The following is a 20,611-nucleotide window of genomic DNA, read 5'->3' on the forward strand; positions in this document are numbered from 1 at the left end:
ATATATCCATATATATATATACATATATATACTTATATATAATGCTGTTGTTGGGTTTTTTTGTTTTTTGCTTTTGTAAAGGATATTAAAATCAAAAGTAAACCAGAAATCTTCAGATTTAGAATAAGTTTGATCATTTGCAAAACAGCCTTATGTACACGTTAAGAATCACTTTGTCCTTTAAACTACTACCATGCGAGGGCAGTATTTAGCCATCTGCTCTAATCATTCTGTCATTTAGTTTCCTGGCATAAGGTTGTGATAAAAGTGTAACTTCAAGATATTCAGTGTAATACAAAGTACTTTTGAAAATGCCTTACTCCTTCCTGCAGGATTATCTAATATGTTGACATGTGAAGGTAACCCGTCTGAAATTAATTGGCAAGATCAGTTTACTGAGAGCATGTTGCTGCATGCAAGAAAGAGATCAAGAACCTGAATGGGCAGAGAAAAAGAATTTGGCTGAGATACTAGCAGGGCAACTTGGGAAGATTTATTCTAAAACAGAGATATAACATGTTTCTAGGCATAGTAAAGACTAAAAAGAACTTCCTTGCTCAAACAAGTCAGTGACATAACATACAGTTTGTGACAGAAAACAATTAACACAAATCATGATAATAATGGTTCAATGAGGAAAATTTCTTTAATTTGGAGCTACTTGTCAAAGTGGCAAGTACATCCCAAGGTGGACTGCAACACAGAAATTATCTATGTGTGGTTACTTATAAATCTTTTAATTCCCTGCACAAAACCTGTTAGGTGAGATTGATGTAAACAAATACATTCTTTAAGAACATAGAATAAGAGTCCAGTCGGTACTTCTCTAAAATGGTATCAATTGTAAGTTGCAATGAAAAACTCCCAATTAATAATCTGAGCTGTAGTAAAGCTATGGCTAAAATCATATCAACAATTTTTCTGAAAATTAACATACAAAAAAAAAGGAGTGTTATGGTCACAAAAGACTTGGAAGGGAAGAGTAATTTCTATTCATAGAGAAAATTGTAATGATGATATCTATTATACACATGGAATATAGAGTTAAGGGTTATTAAACAACAAATCCATATAAATACCTAACACCGATGGTCTTGTCAAAGCGGACAGGTTATTTTTCACCAACTGTTGTTTAGGAGATTCCTTGCCATTATACACTGTGGAGCTGAAAGCTGCTGTTGAAGGAATATGATCTATGCCTGCAGCTGGCAATAAAATAAATGTTATATACAATAAATGTTTCTAGGTCAAGATCCCCAGTTAATATAATTAAACGATCATTGACTTTAACAGAGCCATCAGGATCTGCTCAGTGAATGCAATGCTGAATAACATAAAGCCACTTGTGATCTCATACCAGATTATTGCTGTCTGATTCCTAAGTGCCTGGGTAAAATCCCAGTCTGCAATTAAATACATAATTTCAGATCCTTTAGATTCTTTGCAGGTTCACCCTAGCTCTTATACGAAGTTTACTTAAGAACTAGCAAAGAGAGTAAAAGAGTCCAAGCTTTGTTGTTTAAAATTTACTAAAAATGTCCTCATCTTCAACTCAGATTGACATCCTGCTTCCAAACATCATTTTAAGTGTGCTGCGTTAAAAAAGAGATGTTTTTGCAAGCCAAATATGCTTGTAATTAATATATCTTTTTAAATATGTAACCTCTGGCAAACAAATGCCAATACTGCTATTATAAAGAGATTAATGATTTGTTCTGGAGGGGTACCGGCATTCCAGATCACAACTATTTAACTGACTTCTGTCCCTCAGACAGAATATAACCACCAACAGCTGTGCCTCAGTTCTCATATGTGAATCTCTGTAACAGTCACAAGAGACTATTCATTATGAAGAAGCTCGGAGAGATCACTTTAACCTCTACCATCCATCACCTTTTATTTATGTAAGGCTAATGGAAAAGTAAATGTTTCAGAAAGCATTGTTAATACAAGGAAGTTAGAGATATTAATCATTACTTTATCTTTTAATATTAAAGCTGCTTTTCTTCACAGAATAAAAGGCTCAGAAGCTTTTAAGCTAATGTCCATACAATCTCAGCAATAAAGGGAATTCTGATTATAGCATAAAATAGACTGGAACAAGAAAACACCTATTGCAAGAAATACCTATTCTTCGCCACTTTAAAAAAAAATAATAATAAAAGGCTCTTAAAAATGTGGTTTGCCTTAGTTATGAACAAGCTTCAGAACACCTGGCTATTTTATTATTTGCTAAACTTTTATACATAAACATAAGGGGAAAAAATGGACAGCAAAAAGCCTTGACAGCATGATTATTATTTTTTTTTATTTGAATGATACCTCTATACATATTCAATTTGCTTTATTTTATGTGGTAGTGTGCTTATTTCTTTGTCTCTCTGTTCATACAAATAAAGACAGATATGTACAGACACAATAGTAAAACTACATAACCCAGTAAAATAATAAAAAAATAGTAAAACTACAGTAACCCAGAGTGTTTTCTTTCTAAGCAGTACCTGTTTGTTGAGTCCCAGCTGGAGTATTTGGATTTGCTGCTGGGAGAGGCTCACTTGAGATGCTTCCAGAGAGGCCCGAACTTTCTGGCAGTTGGAACAATGTGCTCGAACAGGTGCTGGAAGAAGACTGTCGGCCTCTGAACTCTTAAGAAAAAAGGAACTTGTTATTCACTGACAACAGCAATAGTTGCTTTTCTCTGCGTATCTGATTTGATAATTTCACACATGAATTACTTAAAGGCTACAGCACTTAGACGGGAGGAACTGATGGCATCAAACATGCCATCCTTGTATTAGGGTACTCATTTGCTTTTTACAGCTGCACTTTAAGGAGCCTTTCTTTCAACTGATCCATCTTAGGTTTTACACAGACGCCAGTCCCTGTGATATCTAAGCTTGGATGATGAAAACCAGAGCTCGAGTAAGACAGCTTCATTATCTTACCTGCTCCTTTCCAGCAGATTACAGATCCTTTGGTCAGAGCTCCCTGTGCATTCCTGACCAGATAATACTTTAAGTGTTTCTGTTTCTTGGGCTGAGTGGTCAGTTTAAGATTAATATGATTTGAGAATTCTGTAAAGTAGCAGAAACCTTTCTTGCCACAGCCAACACAATTGCCAGAGAAGCCTGATAAAATAAACAATACATATAATCCAATGAGACAGGTTTGTCGCTATTAATAACATCAAAACATGATTATTCTCTGGAGAAAAAGAGTATTTTTTTAATAGATTGAGCTTTTTATTAATATTATCCTCCAGAAAAAAAAAAAATCCGTACCAAATTCTCTGTGTTGCATTTCTGCAACCGAATTGAAAAAAACAGAGCTCCATAAAGAAAAAAGAGAGAGAAAAAAATTAAAATAAGCCATATTTCCATTTTCTCCCACCTGAAAAGAAATTAACAATATCTCTTATTATCTACCTATGAAGCATTGCATTTCACTTATTTTTTAACTTTCATTGAAATTAAGCCTGCAATTAAGTCTCAAGAAATTAAGTATATTTAATCTATTATATTTAATTAGATATAAGTATAATTAAGAACCAAGTTCCTACTACAGATGCTTGTTTAGAGAGGAAAAATACTAATGCTTTCTTGGGCTATTGATTTAAAGTAGCTGTCTCAAATTATGTGGCTGGACTGTGTTAGCACTTCACAACAGTTTAAGCTATCTGTGATTACGGACAAAAAAACATGTCTGTAACTTTACAGAACATGACAGAGACACAGTCCTTGCACGTAAAGGAGCTTATTGTACTCAGGCTTAATGGGGCACTTCCAGGGATACTGTCATTTCCTCTCATTCTGAGGTACAAAGTTTGAGCCTCAAAGAGGAGTTCATGATGGTGATGGCATTATCACCATAAATAAGGAACATTCCTTGAACAGATGATTAAGACCATCTCCCTTTTCTTCTTACAGAACTTTAGTTTTCCATTTTCTAAAGTATTGCCATAAGAAATATAGTACTGCATAAGACCAATGAAACTATCTGAAAATATTTACAACTTCCAAAGAAATCTTATAGTGTGCAATTAGAAGCTAACGTTCCCCATGAACATTTCTCTCTATTCTCTACATATGCCTTGAAGCATGAAGGTTTCTTTTATTTTAATCACATCTAATGGACATCTTGATGTGTTATCAAAGGAATTTGAAATTGAAAGGGTGAGTTAAGTGAATCAAAAGATGGAAAAAATAAAATAAAGGAAATGAATTTAACATAATGGATGAAGAATAGCATTGGAAATAAACAATGTAACTGCAGTACAGGCTAAATAATATGGTAGATAAAATTAAGAGCCATTTATGAGAACGATAATTTCCACCACATTTGAGGCAAATTATGTTTTCAAATTAATGGTCAGTATTTCTTTTTCTTCTTAAGAAAAGTGAACTAAAATGCAAGCATAGTGCTTTGTAAACACCTGTTGCTTGCTCTATAACCTGAGTACTTTCATTAGTTTTCAAAGGGCTCAGAAGAATTCATTAAAAATCCAAGTTAATGTGGCAATTGGTCTGGTGTCTATGGGAACAAGTGGATAATAACTACTGAAAGCTGCATATTATACCCCTGATGCTAGTACATAGGATCATAAAATCAGGACAAGTCATGACTCTGCAGAATCCTCTGTGTTGTATCAGTCAACACAAAAGCATCTGTCTAACATCACAGAACCTTCATTTGCTGCAATAAAAGCAACAACAAAAGGAAACAAAACTAGAATGGATGTGGTAAAAGCTGTAGAGTTTGTATGTATTTTATGCACGTTAAGAAACTACTGAAAATGCTTCTACTGGCAAATGAAAGCTTCTTGTACATCTCTGAGGCATATTGAGCATGACCAGCAACATTGCAATTTTGGTTAGGTTGCCACTTACAAGCCCTTATTTGTTTCCAAATAGAAGCATGAGGGGACCATTTCTGAAAGTAAAATAGAAATGCTTGTACCCTGTTTAGGTTTCATTGTTTTGCTGAGTGTCCAGCAACTTGCCAAAGCTACAGGTGGAAATATGTGCTGAACAGAAAGTTTGGCAGTGGACATAAAGTCTTTTCATGTGGACTTTAGATCAGCCAGTACTGATAACTCTTGTAAACTATCATCAGCCTAAGACATATCTAACAGACAATAACTTCTACCTGAAGCAACCTCTTGTGTCCTTATTCATCTATCTTAAACTCTGTCTACTGGGCAGAGTCTACTGCACCAGGTCTACTGGAAAATTAGCTTTCACCAAGTATAGCATAGAGGTGAGGCCTAGAAAGAATTCAACAGACCTGAAGTCTTGTTTTGAAAAATTATTGGAGAACATTTTAGAAGGTTGTTTTTTTGTTTGTTTGTTTTCCATTTAAGCCAAACTAACATCTTTCTCATCAAATCTCCCCAGCTTCTCTGAGCTGAACTAAATCCTTTCTGGTAAGCTCCTGCCAACACTGTTTTTCATCCCATCCATTCTGACTGACACTTTTTTTGATGACAGTCATTGCCTTACTAACACGGCTCAGCCCTGGCTTCACAGATACCACATATCATGACTTTATAATTTCAATGCAATACAATGATGTCCAGTCATTACTCTTTCCAGGGCTAACTTTCAGACTGAAGAAGCATCTACTGCCAACCTTGCTTACAGCACTTACGTAGCAGATTGAGTGACACTGAAAACAGTGTTTGTCATGAGAGACTCCCCCATTCTGTGCGTGCCCTGTTCAGATGCCATAACCAGAGGTAGCAGCCGATGGAGAGGACAGCTTGTTTCATAATCAGGCTGCATTAAATATTCTTCCATACATTATAGAAAGGACAAAGGTCAGGCGAGTCAGGGCAGCCATAAGGTGACTCAATATATCTATGTCATGAGATTGATTTCACAAGAGAATTAGAAATCGATGCCTGGAATTTAGGGGCTAAGCCTTTCACCTTTAGGTCACCAGTTCAAATTCAGCTCAGTTCAGTAGTGACTTAAGGCCGTTACCCTCTGAAGATTGTTTAATCAGAAGGTATTTGCTTGTGTCTGATATTTTATCACATGTATTTGCTTGAATGTGCCCACATCACAGTGATCAATTACTCATAATTTAAAAACCACTTTCCCAGGAGGGACCCCATGATCAGTAGAGGGACCTTGGACTAGAAGGGTATGAAGCCTGCCCTACCTCATCACTGGGCAATGGTTCCTTTGGATTAACAGTGAGCTTGTGCTAAGGGTAAACAGAGGAATTCAAGGTGGAAGGATATCCATCTAATATTTCATAATCTAGTCTTTCACATGTTCGTCCAACTGAAAATTTTCTTCCTGTTTCTCTTCTAAATGACTAATGGGGTTTTAATTAATGTTAATATTTATGTAATGTTAATGTTTTTGTGAAAAGTTGGCAACTTGCTTAACACAAAAAAATTGTTTTTTCAACTGTTCAACAAAAATATTTCTTCTCTTCAATTCTATGCACAAGCAAAAAGCACAAAAACATTGACAATGCTCCACATTTTTCCCTCCCATTCAGTACCTCTACATTTGAAGACTGAAGTACTGCGTTTTAAAAATAAATGAAATGAATACGGTCAAGCCAGAAAGCTCCATGGTACAGAAACTCACTACTATTACAAAAGCTGAACAGAACATTGTATATTTTAATAGAAGTGCCGCAGTATTTCATACTGCAATGTTTTCATCTTACACGCAGCTTAAAATGCAAGCAAACTAATCTTTTCCTCTGTCATTCTGGCCTCAGGGACCCACTCCAAAAAAAAAGGATTTCTTATTCCCTGCTAGGAAAGTGGGCAGCTGTTTGGTCTTTTCGGAAGGAAAATGGTGGGTGAATAGCTGCTTTGTTCATCATGAGAGACTCTCCTTATGAGTGAGAACTGGAAGGGGGTGGGGGGTAACAAAAGAGAGAAACCTTTGGGAGTGGTATGTATTTGCTGCATTGGCTTCTTTTATTAGAAAACAATAAATATTGCACTATCACAGAAGTTCTTCCTCCATCTACGCATTCCTTCAGGCTACAAAAGAACAAGAAACAGCTTCCTAAAGGCAAAACTTTAATTTGTTTTGCAGAGTAGTGAAACTTGGTGTGTAACTTGATTAATAGAAACATGCACAGTACATTCTCAGTCTCCTCAAATGTAGACAACTTTTTACTTAAGAAAAATATAGCCCTTTCCAGAAAACTGTTTTTTGTTTTGTTTTGTTTTCGTTTGTTGGCTTTTTTTTTTTTTTCCCCTGTGGAATAATATATCAACTGTAAAACCAAAGAAACAAAACAACCTCAGTCTCCAACAGAAATGACTTTCAAATCATAAGCACAAATGCCTTGATTGGTGGGACAACTTATTAGCATAATCAGTAAAATGGCTCATGCCCCAGAGTCATATTAACAACCCCTAATGGGAACAAGACCATAAGCCAAAAGCTGGTCAGGAAACTACAGAGACATTTTGTTTTCTTCCGGAATTTTTGTACGTTCCACAGGCATCTTCGCAAGCGTATGCAGGTGGACCATGAGAAATCAGGAAAATATTGGTTATTTCATTTGTGCCTTTCCCTGCAAATAAATTCTTTTGGGGGAAAAAAAAAATGAACTACAACAACATACAACAACAAAGCCTACAATACTGAGTAATAACTGCCTTACAGAAACTCACTATATTAAGAGAAAAAATAAGAAATTATGAAAGAATGTGGTTCAAGGGTTACAAGTGATATGCCAGAATCACCAATAAGCCTTAGCGAAAGAGCAGGACATAGTAGGACATACTCTGACTCGCAATGACATCTCATTTCAATTCTAAACAAATTAATTTCAATTTCCCTATAAATTCAGACATGCTTCAGGGACCACTTTCTGGAAGGCTAAGATCTTTGAAGGCAGAATGGCCTAAAGCCAGAATACAAAAGTAAGCCTTCTTTCCTATCTTTTGAAACAAAGATAATAAAAGATAGTAAAAAGAGCTTCCACTCTTCATAGTAGGAGTCTATGAAAAGTTTTCATCTTAAAACTAGCACAATACAGAGGTGTTATCCTAATAGGCAGAGAGTTTAAAACAGTTGTCTTTTAGCTTACTACACGTCTCTAACTGAGACTCTTGATGTCTGCTTCTAATTTTACCTCCCCTGATTTGACTTGCATCAGTGTATGAAAATCAGAATCAAACAATCATTTCTACCAGACCTACTGGAGCCATGTAGTAGTACAATCGATTGTAGCAACAGTATGCTGTCCTCATGTCAATGAGATACATCATGTTTTTTCACCAGATTATAGAGACTGAAAACATTTTTTTTCCAGCTTACAGGTCTTTGGATCTTAAAGCTTACAGGTTCTTACAGATTTAAGCTTGTTATAGTATACACAAAAGTTATTACTAAAATTCTTTGCAAAAGATCGTGATTCACTGATGTATAAATGTAAATCAGCCAAAAATAAGCATATAAATGGTTTCAGAAAACTAAAACAGTATTAAATAAGCAAGCTGAGATGCAAGTAATATAAAAACCTCTCAGTTATGTTCCTGTTGCCTTTTTCTGTTCTTGTTTAGCAAGCAATTAACAGATACACTACTTCCTCTCTGCTAACAGCCTAAGGAGCTTAAGCTGTTAATAGTGCTAGCACTGAATGACTTGAGTGGTACAACATTCCTGTCTTTATCTTTAAAATGACAACACATGGGTGATTTATAATCCTCTTAATTCTTTTACAATCACTGTTCAAATGTACTGTGACCAACACAACTCTGCAAGATCACATGAGGAAAGAAATCACTGTACATAGAATTACATTATCCACCTTCACACCGTGCTGTCATCCCAAATGCCTTGAAGAGTGGCTCAATCTGAGAAAACAACTGAGTTCACGTCATATCCCTCAGTGTTTGTGAGAGAAAATGGTTAAAGGAAACAAGGACAAATGGTTCCTTTTTGCTATTTAAAGCTCAGACTGGTACATAAATAAATGATGAGGCATTTTTGGTTAACTAAGAAAAATAATACTTAAGAACCCAGGAATACCTGACTGAAAAAAAGAGTTCTCCCTAAGGTTATATACTATTTGTCCCAATGTAAAAACTATTCCATTTTAATTACATCAGTATTTAGTTCATTTATTCACGTGACTGCAGATCACCCCAATTGTGTTGATTTGGATGAGGTTTAACAGCAATCAAAAGGGCTATAACAAAAATAGGTAGAAGGACCTAGTTTATGTCAGAAGTTAGACAAATGGATGAAAGGCAAGAAAATTGTAAGTATCCTACTTTTTTTTTTCTTTTCTTAAAATACTGTGTATTATAAGATTGAATTGAAACATGCAGTATTACCTGATTATACATAAAGGAAAAATTTCAACTTGTAACCATTTATATTTATGTTTACTGTCATGGGTTAGGATCCAGAAGCAATACTATTATTTATATGCAATGGAGAATATGATCCCTACCCTAAAGAGATGAATGGAAATTATCATAATTTTTTTATAGTACAAACTATTGTCAAACTGTTTACATGTATATAGTAGCCAAAAAGGTTCACTTTCACAGACCTACGGTTTGTCCAAGTATGTCAGTATTTGGAAAGCTAAAATCTACTAGTCCAGCGACCAGATGTGTAGTTTCAGCAACTAGGACATAAACTGACTAGACTATGACTTAATTCTTGGACTAATGGATAGAAGGTGATGAAGCATTTCTAATGAACTGGCTTCCTCCGTATCTTTCTAAATAGAGCAAGCATAGCCAGCTCTGAGTTGTTATCTTGTTGAGCATCACCACCGAGTGTTACTATACAAATGGAACAGAAATAAGATCTGCTGAACTCACTCTACAAAAAAGACTAGCAATTAATTGTAGACCACAGAAGCATCCACTTACTTCAACCACAGACACTTACCCAACAGGGCATTGCGCCCATTGTCATCTGGCAGGAATCTTTTATCCACAGCACACACTAAAAGGTGATCAGGTAAATTTGGTGACTTCGCACCAACAAGTAAAAACCCTGATGGTACCTCGATATGTTCATTGGAAATTGAAACCAGTCTCAAATCTTTACCGGCCTGGCAGAAACCTAGAAAAAATCAATTTAATGTATTTTAAACTGACAAGATTTTTTTGTTGTTTAATACACACAGTTGTCTTTATTAAAGAGCTTCCAATATTTTTTATGAAAAGCAGAGTTGTATCCTCCGAGGTGAATGGCAAACTAAGAGACAGTTTTCTTCCCTGCCTTTTGGTCAGCCATAACCAAATGCTATGAGGACAATAAAAAACAAATCTGAAAATCCACATTTTCATGATGATGTTGCACATCATATTTATGGGACTACTTACTAATGTCATCATAACTTTGGTCATACATTCAAAAATGCAGATAATAGTTCTCTATATCTAGTGAAATTTACTGGTTTTCAGAATATTTTTTTTACAGCAACATTGAACGAGGTACATTTTAAGTAGGAAAAAGTGATGATAAAGCCTAAAAATTGCTACATTCATTTTAGCAAATGTCATGCCAGCAAACTGAACCTTGCCTAACAGAACAGAAATTCTGTCCTCGTGCCAGGTATTTTAACACAAATGCTTATCTGACACACTTTGTAAGACCTTACAAAAATGTAAAAGCAATCAAGAACAATACAGATTTGTCTAGCAGATAATGAACACTGACATTTTTAGGATTTCTACAGCATATAAATGATCTCATTATAATGAGTTACAGGGGAAAGAGTCCCAATCCTACCATTTTCAATAGGGCAAAAAGGCCTTCAGATAGCATGTTTAGTGTATTTCTCACCATCAGTAGTGCAACATCCTTCTGGAGGAGGCTTCATCTGGTAAGAAACAGGACTACTTGATTCTGAGCCTTCCTCCTCCTCCTCTTCTTCCTCTTCCTCATTATCTGCTCTGCTGCCTGCTACAAATTATAATAGCATATATGACTTAGAAAACAGAAAATGCTGGCAACAAACCAGTGAATGGACAAGGTGACCCAGTTACAGAAAAGCGTTAGAGAAAATTGGATTCTCTCCTTTTGACAATGACTTCACCGTTGCCAGCTCTTAAGATATTTGTTGTTTGCTTAAAGCTCCAACTTGCAGTCTTATGCTTACAATAGAAAAACTTTGATTAAAAAAAAAAAAAAGAAAAAAAAAGAAAAAAAAAAAAGAAAGAAAAGAAAAAAGGCTCTTAGACCTTGTTAAAAAAAAAAAAAAGTTCAAAAACACAACACCAGTGCAGCTAAGTAAAAATAAAACTAGGGACAAATAAAAAGTAAAAAAAAAAGATAAAAAAATAAAAAATAAAAAAAGGACAAAGTAAAAAAGTAAAAGTGGCTTTTTTTTAAGCTAACCTCATGATTCTTGGAGTTCTAATTCCTGGTGCTTTAACTCTTGTTGATTACAACACTGTAACTGTATCCTTTGTTTATAACATTAACAGCCAATATAAACCCAAATTCATTACTTCTTAGCACTTTTGAACTTCCTGGCTACAGTCCAACTACAGATTTTATTAACGAGGTACTGACCATGTCCTTGATGACCATGTCCTTCATGAAGAAACAGTTCCTGCTTAAAACTAGGTTCACCACAGATGATGTCAAGATAAGAATACCTAATTCTCAGGCAGTCTGTCTCCTACCAGAATCCAGAGCTCTGAGTAAAGCACTGTCACTCCTTGTACAATGTCAAGGAAAGGCAGATGTCTAGGAAGACAATACACAGTGGTCCGTGCATGGACTGCACCATTCTAGGAGTTTCTTACTGAATGCTAAGGAAAAGAATAAATCATTTAGGATTCTTTTTAAGGGACTTTCATGTGTTTTCTCTCCAGATTCTCTGCTGTATACCACTCTTCTGGCGTTCTGGTCACTTAAGTCAGCAATTTTACCTGATAGCTTTCTTGTTAAGAGAATTTACCTGCATAGTCTTAGTGTATGTTTCAGCCTTTCAGCTAGACACTGCTTCTCTCTCTCTCTCTATCCATGGGACAATCATTTTCCATGCATAATGCAACACCTCCAGCAAAACACACTGAGCAATGACTCCATCCCCTCTTGTGACTAGCACATGCTGATGGCAAATCGGAAAAAGGTGGCAAGCAGAGGAGTGCAGCTAAATGGTCAATGGGGAGAACACTTCTGTGGACAGGACTTCGGAAAATGTCAGACTGGATCCAGCCTTACATAAGACAGAGGTAGGGAAAAAGCACTAAATGAATCCATTGGGGCTTATGTCTTGTCTTACAGCTTTTTGGCTTAGATAGAGACCTGCCTGCAATGCAAAGAGATTTCACTGGCAAAATTTGGTGGTGAAGGGCTGCAGGTATTTGAGGATCAGACAGAAGCTGAATATGCTGGCTGGACTTGGCAGGTAGAATAGCAATTAGGGTCCTACAATCTTCAGATGATCCAGCTTTTAGTCTTTAAACAGAACAACACCAAAGCTTGCTGCAGTCATCCTCCAGAGCTCAATGCCAACTGGACACACTCTCTTTGTTTCGACCAACTTTTTGGATCAGACACTCAGAATCCCACAGAATATTCAAGGACTTTTTTTCCTATGACACTCCTCAGAATGTTTTTTTCTTCTATAGAGAAAGGATTGTAGAACTGTCTAAACAAATACTACAGAATAAATCAGAATTAGGGAGGATGCTGAAGAAAGTAAATCTGGGGTTTGAAAGTTTGTTTTTAAACATTATTAAGACTTACAGCCCGATCTAAACGAGGATTTGAAAGGTATGTTTACTTTTAAATATCTAAACATCAAGCTTGAGTGCTGGTATGCACAGATAACGACAATGTTAAACACTACTGTTTAAGGGTGTAGTCCAAAGATAAAAGTGCTGAAAGTGGACAAAGAGAAAAGTGAAGCTCTCCATCTTTGCTATTTAAGACAGCGGTAAGTTATGTGTTATGACTTAACATTGACTAACATCCAGATGCAATGAAAAAGGGATGAAGCTGACTTTCCTCTCTTTTCCTGCACTACCAGCCATGAAGTTCCTTCTTTCCTCTTTGTGCCAGCACTGACACTTACTGGAGCCTGTGAGGAGCCATCCCAGCTTGCTAACCCAGAAAGCTAACCAAGCAAACAAAAATGAACTTTTCTTTTTTTTTTAATTGTGTTTATGTATTAAGTATTTATGTATAAGTGCAAGATCCAAGAAATGTCAAAGCTGAAGCAGGATATGGGATTTCCCCCTTTGGCCAGTGGTAAGCTGTTAGGTTTGCTCAGCTGTAAGAGGTAATTTCACTTTAAAAAAAAAAAAAAAAAAAGGAGAGAGAAGAAAGAAATAGAAGTGGAAACTAAGGAAGAGGAGAGCTGCAGCACTTTCAAGACAAAAATGAAAAGAATACAAGAGTATGTATGTACTATTAATACACAAGAGTGAACTGCTGTCACCTGTATTGAGCATCATTAGGATTTCTGCTGCTTGTTTTAAAAAAGATCTACACCTTCTGCTTCCCTTTTAAAGCAATATCCCTCCAAGGATCTCTCTATTTTTATATTTCTGTTCCATGTCTTCTTTTTTTAAACAATTCCTAAAGAACACAATCAAGCACTCAAAACCAGAGATAATATGATGGCAGAAGTAGACTCACAACCATTGTTCTTCTGTTGTATGTTACAGAATGAAGCAGCCAGCTGATCTAACTTGTTATAACTCCATTAACCAACAAGTTTGTGAAGAGTATGTCCATATTTTATTGAATTTAGATTTATTAATAGATACCATAAACACAATTGTTTTCTTTATTCTTCTCAGTTTCTTTAAAGAATTCTTTTCAGTTCTCATGAAAATTGATTAGATCTTTATGCTTATACAGTTCTGGTACCTTAATTTAAAAAAAAAAAAAAATCATATGGAAAATTCTTCTGCCCAACTGGAGATCAGTAACAAGTGGCTTTCCTCAGGGGTCAGTGTTGGGACAGGCGCTGTTTAACATCTCTGTTGGTAACATGGAGAGTGGGATGGAGTGCACCCTTAGCAAGTTTGCCAGTGACACCAAGCTGTGTGGTGCAGTCAACATGTTGGAGGGAAGGCATGGCATCCAGAGGGACCTGGACAGGTGTGAGAGGTGGGCCTGTGAGAACCTCATGGAGTTCAACAAGGCCAAGTGCAAGGTCCTGCACATGGGTTGGGGCAATCTCAAGCACAAGTACAAGCTGGGTGGAGAATAGATTGAGAGCAGCCCTGAGGAGAAGAACCTGGGGGTGTTGGTTGATAAGAAGCTCGACATAAGCCAGCAGTGTGCACTTGCAGCCCAAAAAGCCAGCTGTATCCTGGGCTGCGTCAAAAGAAGCGTGGCCAGCAGGGCAAGGAGGTGATTCTCCCCTTCTGCTCTGCTCTCATGAGACCCCACCTGGAGCCCTGCATTCAGCTCTTAGGCTCCCAGCACAAGAAGGACATGGGCATATTAGAATGAGTCCAGAGGAGGGCCACAAGGATGATCAGGGTGCTGGAGCACCTCTCCTGTGAAGAGAGGCTGAGGCAGCTGGGCTTGTTTGGCCTGGAGAAGAGAAGGTTCTGGGGAGACCTTACAGCAACCTTCCAGTACCTAAAGGGTGCCTGCAGGAAAGCTGGGGAGGGACTCTGTCAGGGGTGCATAGTGATAGGACAAGGGGTAATGGCTTTAAACTAAAAGAGGGGAGATTTAGATTAGATATAAGGAAGGAATTTACTCTGAGGGTGGTGAGGCACTGGCACAGGTTGCCCAGAGAAGCTGTGGATGCCCCATCCCTGGAGGTGCTCAAGGCCAGGTTGGATGGGGTTTGGGCAACCTGGTCTGGTGGGAGGTGTCCCTGCCCATGGCAGGGGGTTGGAATTTGATGATCTTTGGTCCTTTCCAACCCAAACCATTCTATGATTCTATGTTAGAAGGCTGGAGTAAAGAAAGATAATGAGAGGAGAACAAAAGCTTATGTATAAGGATAGATCTCTGCTTCATTTGCATCCTGGTCCTCAGAGTACAGGGATTCGTGTAGTTAGAAGTGGAAATTTCTGTTTATTGTGAAGCTGGAGTATAGGATGCCACATGGCAGACCTCTCCCACCTGAGGAACAACCTTCGAAAAAGTCTGTTTCAGGTCCCTTCAGAGTCCCATTCACAGTTCCCTTTGTCTGAAACTTCTATGAAATAAATGTTCTCTGTCAAGCTGTTGTGGGACTTTTAATTAATTACAGTTCAATTCTGTTGCCATTAACTGCAAAGAAAACAGAATCAGCCCCTCGTGATCTAAAAAGTTGTCTGAAAGAAAGGAGTTACAGAAGTGTGAAATCGCACTTTTGTTCCTGAACAATGTGTCTGCTCCTGTAGCATCATTCCCAACTGATGTCAAAATCCATTTTGTGACATCACAGTTGGCTGCCATGGAAATGTTTATGAAATCCTCTTAGAAGGATTTGATAGAAGGATCACTTTGTGTAATGAAAAAGCAGCATAAATATCTAAACCTCACCACCTGAGAGTAAATTCCTTCCTTATATCTAATTTTTAAATTTATTTAAATTAAATTTATTTTGCCCAGTCAGCATGGGTTTATGAAAGGTAGATCCTGCTTGATGAACCTGATCTCCTTCTATGACAAAGTGACACGCTTAGTGGATGAGGGAAAGGCTGTGGATGTGGTCTACCTTGATTTCAGTAAGGCTTTTGACACCGTTTCCCACAACATTCTCCTCAAGAAACTGGCTGCTCATGGCTTGGACTGGCGTATGCTTCGTTGGGTTAAAAACTGGCTGGATAGCTGGGCCCAAAGAGTTGTGGTGAATGGAGTCAAATCCGGTTGGAGGCCAGTCACTAGTGGAGTCCCCCAGGGCTCAGTACTGGGACCAGTCCTCTTCAATATCTTTATTGATGACCTGGATGAGGGGATCGAATGCACCCTCAGTAAGTTTGCAGATGACACCAAGTTAGGTGCGTGTGTAGATCTGCTCGAGGGTAGGAAGGCTCTGCAGGAGGATCTGGATAGGCTGGACTGATGGGCTGAGGCCAACTGTATGAAGTTCAACAAGGCCAAGTGCCGGGTCCTGCACCTGGGGCACAACAACCCCAAGCAGCGCTACAGGCTGGGAGATGAGTGGTTGGAAAGCTGCCTGGCAGAGAAGGACCTGGGAGTACTGGTTGATAGTCGGCTGAATATGAGCCAGCAGTGTGCTCAGGTGGTCAAGAAGGCCAACAGCATCCTGGCTTGTATAAGAAGCAGTGTGGCCAGCAGGTCTGGGGAAGTGATTGTCCCGCTTTACTCAGCCCTGGTGAGGCCGCACCTCGAGTACTGTGTTCAGTTTTGGGCCCCTCACTACAAGAAGGACATGGAGGTGCTCGAGAGAGTCCAGAGAAGGGCAACGAAGCCCTTCGTTGAGGGGTCTGTGAGGGGTCTGTGAGGGGTCGGTGACGGGTCTGGAGAACAAGTCTTATGAGGAGCGGCTGAGGGAGCTGGAATTGTTCAGCCTGGAGAAGAGGAGGCTCAGGGGAGACCTCATCGCTCTCTATAGGTACCTTAAAGGAAGCTGTAGCGAGGTGGGGGTTGGTCTATTCTCCCACGTGCCTGGTGACAGGATGAGGGGGAATGCGCTAAAGTTGCACCAGGGGAGGTTTAGGTTGGATATTAGGAAAAACTTCTTTACCGAAAGGGTTGTTAGGTATTGGAATGGGCTGCCCAGGGAAGTGGTTGAGTCACCTTCCCTGGAGGTCTTTAAAAGACATTTGGATGTTGAGCTTAGTGATATGGTTTAGTGGAGCATTTGTTAGTGTTAGATCAGAGGTTGGACTAGGTGATCTTGGAGGTCTCTTCCAACCTAGATGATTCTGTGATTCTGTAAACAATGAATGTATATCATGCGTATGTCCTACGCTAGCAAAAAAAAAAAAAAAAAAAAATTAATGATGTGTGAGTGGTGAGCAGAGTCATTTCTTTAAGGAATATTTTCTCAGCAGTTACAATGAGGTAACAGTAAAGGGTTTAATACATGCAAAGTATTTTTTTTTTCGATTACCATTTCTTTTTGTTTGTTTGTTTTGTTTTCTGTTAGTGTGGATTGTTAAACATTATGTGTTCTGCATTACACATATTTCTAAGCTATCTTTTGCAAGTTATGACAGCATAAGTAGACCTGGTCAAAAGAAATGAAACACCACCCTGGTGACAGAAAAGGATAAATAATAAAATTATTAAACATAACCTTGCACAAGCATGCCAGAGTTCTGCACACACCAGTAAACTCACTGCACACCTCTAGACTACACATATTAGAACACACCAAAGTACCAAATTATATCATGAGTTTGCTTGCCAGAGCTACACAGTTTGTCTAAATTATACTACTTCAAAGAAAAAAAGACTGAACAAAGGAAAATCAGAAAAAAGATATCTCTAAAAACACATTAAAAGTCCCATATATACTAACTGGAGCTAACATATCCTAAGTTTGTACCTTTACAGCAACAGAATAACTAAAAATATCATGCCCAAAGTAGTCATAAACCTTCTTTATAATCAGCTAAAAATACTTCTGCTGCATTTATAAATAAAAATTACTCTTAATATATCTCATTTATAAATCTGTCACGTGTTTACCATCATTTACTGTATAATTTTCAGCAGTGTATGATAAATTATAGCATGACAGATCTGTGTTCCAAATTTCCAAATATTTCTCAAACAATTAAAGGTACAATTCATAGTAAACCTGAGTAAGCAGATGACTTAATTTTGTCAAAATAAAAGACAATGCATTTTATATTTTTAATCAAATTCTAATACACATATCTATATACATTTTTAGATCATAAAATATCCAAACAAAACCTTTCAATACCTCTGTTTTTCTGTATTCTAATTTGGAATGTTTGTGCTGACCCTTGGGAGAGAAAACAGCAGAATTGTCTTTGAGCAGAAACACATATTCCTACCTTCCAGTGATGACAATTGCTGTTCAGCTTCCAGATACAACTGAGAAAAGATTGGTCTGGGAACTAAGTTGTTTGAGCGCAGAGAAGCCTCGATAGAATTATGCAACACTTCTTCAAACCTTGTTGTCTTGAGCTGACCAGCATAAGAATTTCCCATCTTCTCAAAAAAAAAAAAAAAAGACAAAAAAGAAACAAACAAAAAATAGATTTCAATTTTAGTACTCAAAACTCAATCACTGCACGTTGATGTCAGACTACACCATTTCTCATGAAAGAGAGAAGCTTCACTGCCCACAAAGAAAGGCAAAGGAAAAGAACATTGACTGCCGCAGTCACTGTGCTGATCCTGGTAGTAAATTACAGGAAGTTATCTAAAAGTAACAGCTTTCTGTAATTCAGCAGAAAGGCAGCGAACTTTGACACCTACAAGACTGATTCTAGTAATTCCTTCATTTATATTGCAATTGAGGAGATGTATTTTCAAGTCAGCAATCTCACCTGTAAAACAACCTCTCTGTTTTGCATGATTTGAACAGAATAAATTGTAAAGGATTTGGGGAATAGCGCAGTTCTGTGTATTTATCTTTGCATAGCCCATCACACCTGAAAACTCACGGCTAAAGCAGTTCAACATATATTTTGTTCATCTTGGAAGTAACATAGCATTGCACTAACATATTGTGAAAGCTAATGGCTTTTCCTCCTCACCTTAAGCAATATTTTTCCATGTAAACAAGCATATTTTTTAAGAGAGAGACACACCTATTATATTTTGCCTTTCATTATTAGGATTTTAATGTTAGTGAAACAGAATAATTTACTCGGACTGTCACTGAAGAGTCAGTCTATTCCAGCTGAATATCTCAGCATTTACTTCCCACGTACTTAGCTGCCGCCTGCTTTCTACAGCGAATACAATGACCTGGTATAACCAAAAGCCATGCCAGCTTTCTTTTTCTATCACAAAGTAGCTCTTGCCCTGGGCCCCATGTCCTTTCCCTCCTCAAGTAACTGTGAATAGAAAGCATGAAATGCTTCCTGTTTGTGGCAGTAATTCCTAAAACACTGAACAGCCCCTCCTCAGCACTGGATACTGCTTGGGAAATGAGCCTGTTGGGAAGCATCCTGTAGGAATCAGGCAAGCAAAAGAAAAACTACTTTGAAATCACAGGCTGCTTTTGTCAGGAAGAGAAGCAACATACAAATTTGAAAGAAATAATATACAAATTTGATAGTTTGGATATATTTTTATGACTTTACAAAGCTTCTATACATATATAATTGTATCACTGTATACTTTTTTGTACCAATTTAATACTATACATATAACTATACATTATAAGTATGGTGTTATCAGAAGCATAATGAGAATTATATAACAATGCAGACAGCGCTTATGAACATGATCTAGAAAAGGAGCAGGCATTACTGATAAAATAGGTTTATGTACACAAAAGCCAACTGAAAAATTTCAGTGTGCAGCACTGATGTATCCCCATTTGCTGAAGGGTACATGGGAAGCCACAGCACATGTTACCTAGGTTCAATGCTAACATGGAAGTGATGCATCTCCTCTTCCAACACAAGCAGCTGACAATTCCCTCTGACTCCCCTAGTTTCAAATTTTCACTACTGCTTCACCTACACCAAGCACAGTTGAAGACAATGAGGAAAGTCTGACTTCAGTATTGTCCCTAAAAAGCTTTATCAGAGATGTATGCAACAAAACCCATGGTTAAGATCTAAAGTGAGTTATACCCAATAGTGTTTCCACACAAAGGCACTACATGATATTTAGTTCTAATTCTAATCCATCTTTCAAGCTCTATGTAATAAAGACAAACAATCAAGATACCTGACAGATTTCTATGTCATTCTTCTTTAAAATCCTTCCCCTTATTATGAACTAAGATTTTCTCTTATTAGATTAGAGATATCTGGTTGGTCAAGGACCTGTCTGCACATTTTCAGGGTCAGGTACAGTATGGTTCTATGTGACTGTTCATCACAGTCTTGAAATTCTAGACTAAAGAGAAATGAAAATGAATAAATATGCTCTCGGTATGGTTAACATCCAAAGCTACACTTTCAGGAATAGAAACAGCATTTAGATATCATGCATTCCACAGAGATTTTACATAGACTGCTTTATTTAAGCACAGAGCCACAGTAAGAAAAAATAATGTAAGATCCAAAAGATTTTTATACTTAAAAATAAATACACAGCTCTCAGATGATATCCAAAAGTTTGATTGTAGTTGCAGAGGCTTGCCTTACAAAGGGCTGGATTTTACCCATTCTCAACATGACTATGCAAAAAAAACCTGCTCCACCTGATTTTCAAACTTATTTCTTAAAAAAGCTTCCTTAAAACACATAAAAAACAGGAAGTTTTTAAATTCATCCAGCGTAAGACACAATATTTTGAGACAACTCAAAAGCATTACTATATAAATATGCAAGCAGAACTGCTTTACGCAATAAGGCATGGAGGCTCACTTGTTTTACTGATTACTGTCTGCATCTATTTGTGATGAATTAGAAAACACCATGACATTCCAGTTTATAAGCTTTATCCCATAGGTACAGACAGATATTATTCTGTACAGTTAATTAGATAGAGCATTTACTGGTATCTAACATACGTGCTTAGGATTTATAGAGACCACTAGTGGACATGCCAGAAAACCTATCTTT

The 20,611-nt window shown here is 37.4% G+C and overlaps 1 protein-coding gene across 5 annotated transcripts in view; it reads right to left on the reverse strand.

Annotated features, from left to right (window-relative positions):
- The window catches only part of GREB1 (growth regulating estrogen receptor binding 1), a 97,647-nt gene that overhangs the window by 41,838 nt on the left and 35,198 nt on the right, over positions 1-20,611 (reverse strand). For 4 of the 5 annotated variants that reach the window (XM_040552115.1, XM_040552112.1, XM_040552113.1 and 1 more), the window contains exons 2-7: positions 17,915-18,071; positions 10,794-10,913; positions 9,891-10,067; positions 2,946-3,128; positions 2,502-2,645; positions 1,080-1,205 (exon numbers count right to left, since the gene is read on the reverse strand). In XM_040552115.1, coding sequence (XP_040408049.1) covers positions 1,080-1,205; positions 2,502-2,645; positions 2,946-3,128; positions 9,891-10,067; positions 10,794-10,913; positions 17,915-18,071 — 907 coding nt within the window. Of the gene's footprint in view, positions 1-1,079; positions 1,206-2,501; positions 2,646-2,945; positions 3,129-9,890; positions 10,068-10,793; positions 10,914-17,914; positions 18,072-19,769; positions 19,941-20,611 lie in introns of all 5 variants that reach the window. The other variant, XM_040552114.1, reaches the window with a different exon arrangement.

This window comes from Cygnus olor, chromosome 3, assembly GCF_009769625.2.
Source record: "Cygnus olor isolate bCygOlo1 chromosome 3, bCygOlo1.pri.v2, whole genome shotgun sequence".
Lineage (NCBI taxonomy): Eukaryota > Metazoa > Chordata > Aves > Anseriformes > Anatidae > Cygnus > Cygnus olor.